At 42.7% G+C, this 6121-nt stretch overlaps 1 protein-coding gene across 2 annotated transcripts in view; it reads right to left on the reverse strand.

Annotated features, from left to right (window-relative positions):
- The window catches only part of LOC109868681 (protein bassoon), a 116906-nt gene extending 112739 nt beyond the window's left edge, over positions 1-4167 (reverse strand). For both annotated transcript variants that reach the window (XM_031825691.1, XM_031825689.1), the window contains exon 1: positions 3895-4167. In XM_031825691.1, coding sequence (XP_031681551.1) covers positions 3895-4073 — 179 coding nt within the window. In that variant the 5' untranslated portion in view covers positions 4074-4167. The remainder of the gene's footprint in view (positions 1-3894) is intronic.
- Between the last annotated feature and the right edge of the window lie 1954 nt (positions 4168-6121).

The following is a 6121-nucleotide window of genomic DNA, read 5'->3' on the forward strand; positions in this document are numbered from 1 at the left end:
CATAACAACTATGAAATAACACATATGGAATCATGTAGTAACCAAAAAGGTATTAAACAAATCAAAATATATTTTATATTTGAGATTCTTCAAAGTAGCCACCCTTTGCCTTGATGACAGTTTTGCACACTCTTGGCATTTTCTCAACCAGCTTCATGGGGTATTCGCCTGGAATGCATTTCAATTAACAGGTATGCCTTGTTAAAAGTTAATTTATGGAATGTATTTCCTTCTTAATGCGTTTGAGCCAATCAGTTGTGTTGTGACAAGGTAGAGGTGATATACAGAAGATAGCCCTATTTGGTAAAAGACCAAGTGTTTTCTTCAAGTGCAGTCGCAAAAACCATCAAGCGTTATGATGAAACTTGCTCTCATCAGGACTGCCACAGGAAAGAAAGACCCAGAGTTACCCCTGCTGCAGAGGACAAGTTCATTAGAGTTAACTGCACCTCAGATTGCAGCCCAAATAAATGCTTCACAGAGTTGAAGTAACAGATACATCACAACATAAACTATCCAGAGGAAACTGCGTGAATTAGGCCTTCATGATCAAACTGCTGCAAAGAAACCACTACTAAAGGACGCCAATAAGAAGAAGAGACTTGCTTGGGCCAAGAAACACTTGCAATGGACATTAAAACCAGTGGAAATCTGTCCTTTGGTCTAATGAGTCCAAATGTGCGATTTTTGGTTCCAACCTCCGTTTCTTAGATGAACGGATGATCTCCGCATGTGTAGTTCCAACCGTGAAGCATGGAGGAGGAGGTGTTATGGTGTGGGGGTGCTTTGCTGATGACACTGTCTGGGATTTATTTAGAACTCAAGGCACACATAACCAGCATGGCTACCACAGCATTCTGCAGGGATACACCATCCAATCTGGTGTGCGCTTAGTGGGACTATCATTTGTTTTTCAACAGGACAATGACCCAACACACCTCCAGGCTGTGTGAGGGCTATTTGACAAAGAAGGAGAGGGATGGAGTGCTGCATCAGATGAACAGGCCTCCGCAATCACCCGACCTCAACCCAATTGAGATGATTTGGGATGAGTTGGACCGCAGAGTGAAGAAAAAGCAGCCAACAAGTGCTCAGCATATGTGGGAACTCCTTCAAAATTGTTGGAAAAGCATTCCAGGTGAAGATAGTTGAGAGAATGCCAAGCGAGTGCAAAGCTGTCATCAAGGCAAAGGTTGGCTACTTTGAAGAATCTAAAATCTAAAAATACATTTGGATTTGTATAACACTTTCTAAGTTAATACATTATTCCATGTGTTATTTCATTGTTTGTTACAATGTAGAAAATAGTACAAATAAAGAAAAACACTTCAATGAGTAGGTGTGTCCAAACTTTTGACTGGTACTGTATATACAGTGCATTCGGAAAGTATTCAGACCTCTTGACTTTTTCCACATTTTGTTACGTTACAGCCTTATTCTAAAATATATAAAATAACAAAAAGAATCCTCATTAATCTACACACAATACACCGTAATGAAAAAGTGAAAACAGATTTTTAGACATTTTTGCAAATGTATAAAAATAAACAACCTAAAATCACATTTACATAAGTATTCAGACCGTTATGATTTATTATTATTTACTCAGTACTTTGTTGAAGCACCTTTGGCAGCGATTGCAGCCTCAAGTCTTCTTGGGTATGACACTACAAGCTTGGCACACCTGTATTTGGAGTTTCTCCCATTCTTCTCTGCAGATCCTCTCAAGATCTGTCAGGTCTGATGGTAAGCTTCGCTGTACAACTATTTTCAGGTCTCTCCGGACATCTTCGATCGGGTTCAAGTCCGGACTCTGGCTGGGCCACTCAAGGACATTCAGAGACTTGTCCCGAAGCCACTCCTGCGTTGTCTTGGCTGTGTGCTTAGGGTCATTGTACTGTTGGAAGGTGAACCTTCAACCCAGTCTGAGGTCCTGAGTGCTCTGGAGCATATTTTCACCAAGGATCTCTCTGCACTTTGCTCTGTTCATCTTTCCCTTGATCCTGACTAGTCTCACAGTCCCTGCCACTGAAAAACATCCCCACAGCATGATGCTGCCACCACCATGCTTCGCCGTAGGTATGGTTCCAGGTTTACTCCAGACTTGACACTTGGCATTCAGGCCAAAGAGTTCAATCTTGGTTTCATCAGACCAGAGAATCTTTTTTCTCATGGTCAGAGTCCTTTAGGTTCCTTGTGGCACCTAAAGAAAGTGGGCTGTCATGTGCCTTTTACTGAGGAGTGGCTTCCGCCTGCCTGTTTATTTATTTTTATCCATTTTAGAATAAAGCTGTAATGTAACAAAATGTTGAAAAAGTGAAGGGGTCTGAATGCACGGTATATACCGTATATTATTTTGGATGGTTGGAGGGGGTGGCCTTCACTACCGTATGCTTTCTGTCTCAGACAAGGCTTACATACATGCAAAATAAGCCTATATACTGTACATACTACAGGCAGCGCTATCTGCTGATGGTATTCTGGTCTTCAGCTTGTGTCATCCAGTCACAATGATGTTAGAGACCATCAGTCTGACAGTTATCTACACACACAGGATGCTCAGCTGAAGACGTGTGTGTGAGTGAGTGAGTGAGTGAGTGAGTGAGTGAGTGAGTGAGTGTGTTTGTGTGTGTTACAAATGAATAATGAGTAGCAAATGAATATTAATAGTAAACACACAGTAGGCTGGGCTACATTATACAATTGACAAAAGACCATATGGGGAGGGAATGCGACTTTTCTTCTTCCCGTGAGGCATATGATTCACTCGATTCGGCGTTGATGTAACATTAATCATGAAGGTAGCATGCAAACTTTACTTTGCACAGTCCATTTTACTGTCTCATACGTGGGAAAATATTTATGTTTTATTTACGTCATGGTGCTCCAACAGCAACCGACAATTTAAAAGGTGTGGCGATACAAATGATTCAAGAGTTGGAAACACGTTGACTCAATATGCTTTCATCCCATCACCCCGTCTCTAAAGTACAGTATGTTACTAATCTATCGTTTTTTATTTTTCTATTGGAATATTCTCTATTGAAGAAGTGATTATTGTATTTTCTGCTAAGACTCTAACGGTCGCCTTTTAGAACGCTTTTGAGCAGGTGTTGTGGTCAATTGACGAGAAAAAACGGTTGATCTTTCTCTGAATCTACGTCACGTGAAAAGACCACTACAGTCACTGCAGCTGCTTTTCCTCACACGTCACGCCCATCGTGGAATCAAAGTGTAAAAAGCAATGGAATCGCTTATCTACTAAAAGGGCTACATTTTAGAGATCACCAAAAGAGAATGTAAAAAGTATGAACGTGGTGTTTCGCTTCATCGTAAAGAGATGGCCCCTCTAGTATAGCTACAATCTGATATCCCAATCTCACGCACGCCGTGCAAGAGCGGGCGTGGAATCTTCATCAATGAAAATGTTCAATTTGGTGGCTACAATATGCTTACGCACGCTATAATTATACAGTATAGAGCTGTGACCATTCACGATTTAAAATGTCTACCTTCTCTTTATAGCTTATACAGTAGCCGACTGCCTTACTTTAGCTCACCCGCCCGTTAACGTGATGTTTTAGCCATTTATGCATGACTGTTGCATCACATTTGTACAAGTAACCGATTCAACAAATGGCTACATTGCAAAACTAGGAATAACCTAGCCTATATGGACAATATGTGTTGACAACGATATTGTAAATAAATAATTAAAAACACCAGCTGTAGTCTATTTTCTCCACACTCTGACAAACGGCCACTATAGGCTATAGCTGATCGTCCACTAAAGGCTACGCTACATGACATGCATCACGATAAATAAATATCCTGGAAACAGAAACACTGTTGTTTTATTGTCACGGTTCTGCAGAGAACTGTCCCAGATAGTACCTGTTAATCCCCGGGCCGGGTCCGGCCCCCGTCCCTCCCGTTGGCGCACCATTGCTGGGCTTGATGAGCTGTCCAGAGCCTGCTGGTGCTGAAATGGAAGTCGGAGCCCCCGGGGAAGGAACAGCGGAGCCGGGTTGCCCCGGCTGGCCCTCACCCTCGATGCTGCCTTCGTTCCCCATCGTCTCAGAAGATGATTCGGAGGAGAGAAACGAAGTTGTAGAGGGTTCTACAGTTAGAATAAAAAAACTCAGAGGAAACTCAACGCTGCTCCCCTTCCGCCATCATCACCTATAATTCTGTTTCCTGCATGGAGCACGCGCACTGGCGGAAAGACAGAGGACGCGCGCTGACGCAAAAGGGAGTGAGCGCGTACGGGCGCGTGCCCTTAAGTCCTCGTTTGTGTCGCCTGCCAAGACACTTGAACCGCTATGAAAAACATGACATTTTCCAATATAGAAGCAATTTTAACAGGAAACTGTCATTCATCTCCATTGTTCACTGCATGTTACGTAGGCGTAGTGTTTGTTAATTGGCCTACTATGCTCCACGGAGAGGCGTGTCTCCCGAACAGTGGACCAATTACAGTGGTGCTCTCCAGGTTGTGCAACCTGTTATGCATTAAAGCGCTGAGATGGATTGAAAATAATGACCACTAAATAGAATAAACCACATATTCTATGACGCCTGCACGGTCTCTTCCTCGTTAAAAGGCTACATTCTCAAAGGGCACTAGACAGATCATGCATCCAAAATGGCACCCTGTTCCCTATTTAGTGCACTGCTTTTAACCAGGGCCCATAGGGCTCTGATCAAAAGTAGTAAACTGTATAGAGAATAGGGTGCTATTTGGGTGTCAGCCAGCTGCCCTGTCCCCTCCCTTCCAGTCCCCCTGTCTGTCCTTTCTGGCCATGGTTTCTGTGACTATTGATCAGTTAACTATTGATCAGCTCCAGGCGCTGTGCTCTGCAGGACCCAGCGGATGTCATTTCCTCCACAGCTCAGGCTACTCCACCATTGATAAGGATATCTACAATTTCTCCCCTCAGGACCACTCTCATTCATTCACACTCCTGCGAAAAACCCGGTTGTCACCAGCTTCAATAGCCACAAAGTTATAAACCCTGCCTATTTAAAAAAAATATCTTCTTAAAGTTGGATTTTAAACTTAACCTTAACCACACTGCTAACCCTGACCTTACATTAAAACTAATGATAGAGGTGGTAAATAATAATCATGTAGAGCAGTGTCGGCCAGTCCATTAGGCAGCCGCCTAGAGCAGCAGTTTGAAGAGGGCAGCATGTTCCGAGCTAAACTGACAAAGACACACCACCAACAACACATAAAACTTCACATTATTCTGCCCCTAAACAATGATGACTTCTCTCACCCAGTGGCATAAGGGCTATTTAGGTGAGTGCCTCATGATAAGCAGTGCCCAGTTTGCCAAGGGCAGGGGTGCAAAATATTTAGCTTGTCCATGCCCTGCGCGCCTCTCCAGGGTGTTGTTGGAGAGACGCAGTGCAGTGGCAGAATGGAATCAACAGGCAGAATGAAAACAGGCATATGGTCCAGACTTAGGTTAACGTTAAAATGAGGTATAGTTTCAGTGAGGTTAATGTTAGATTTAGGGAAAGGCATAAAAGTTAACATTGGGGTAAGCATAACGCGATTCATTTCCTGCCTAAAATAATGAAAAAGAAAATGCCAACGACAATGTAGTCATGTCAGTGCACTGTTGGCTCAGAGTGAATCTGTGTCCCAAATGGCACCCTATTCCCGACATAGAGCACTACATCTTCAAGGTGCATGGCCATCTCTATCATGGTGGTGTGACAATGCCATTGGGTTAAGGAAGATTAGAAGGTGAAACCAGTACACCGGAACAAACCCTATTTAATACATACACTCCACATTCATAATGACACTTTGGCCCTAAACATAAAAATAAAAAAATAACAATCGGAGTGGATTGTTTACTTCATAATGTTGAGTTGTGCTGACTTGACCAAAGCTAAGATTGAGGCTAGCTTGGGTTATGGCTTCCTGGTTGTAGGTCTATTTTATTTATTTACCTTTATTTAACCAGGTAGGCAAGTTGAGAACAAGTTCTCATTTACAATTGCGACCTGGCCAAGATAAAGCAAAGCAGTTCGACAGATAAAACGACACAGAGTTACACATGGAGTAAAAACAAACATACAGTCAATAATGCAGTATAAACAAGTC

This window comes from Oncorhynchus kisutch, linkage group LG1, assembly GCF_002021735.2.
Source record: "Oncorhynchus kisutch isolate 150728-3 linkage group LG1, Okis_V2, whole genome shotgun sequence".
In the NCBI taxonomy this organism is placed as follows: domain Eukaryota; kingdom Metazoa; phylum Chordata; class Actinopteri; order Salmoniformes; family Salmonidae; genus Oncorhynchus; species Oncorhynchus kisutch.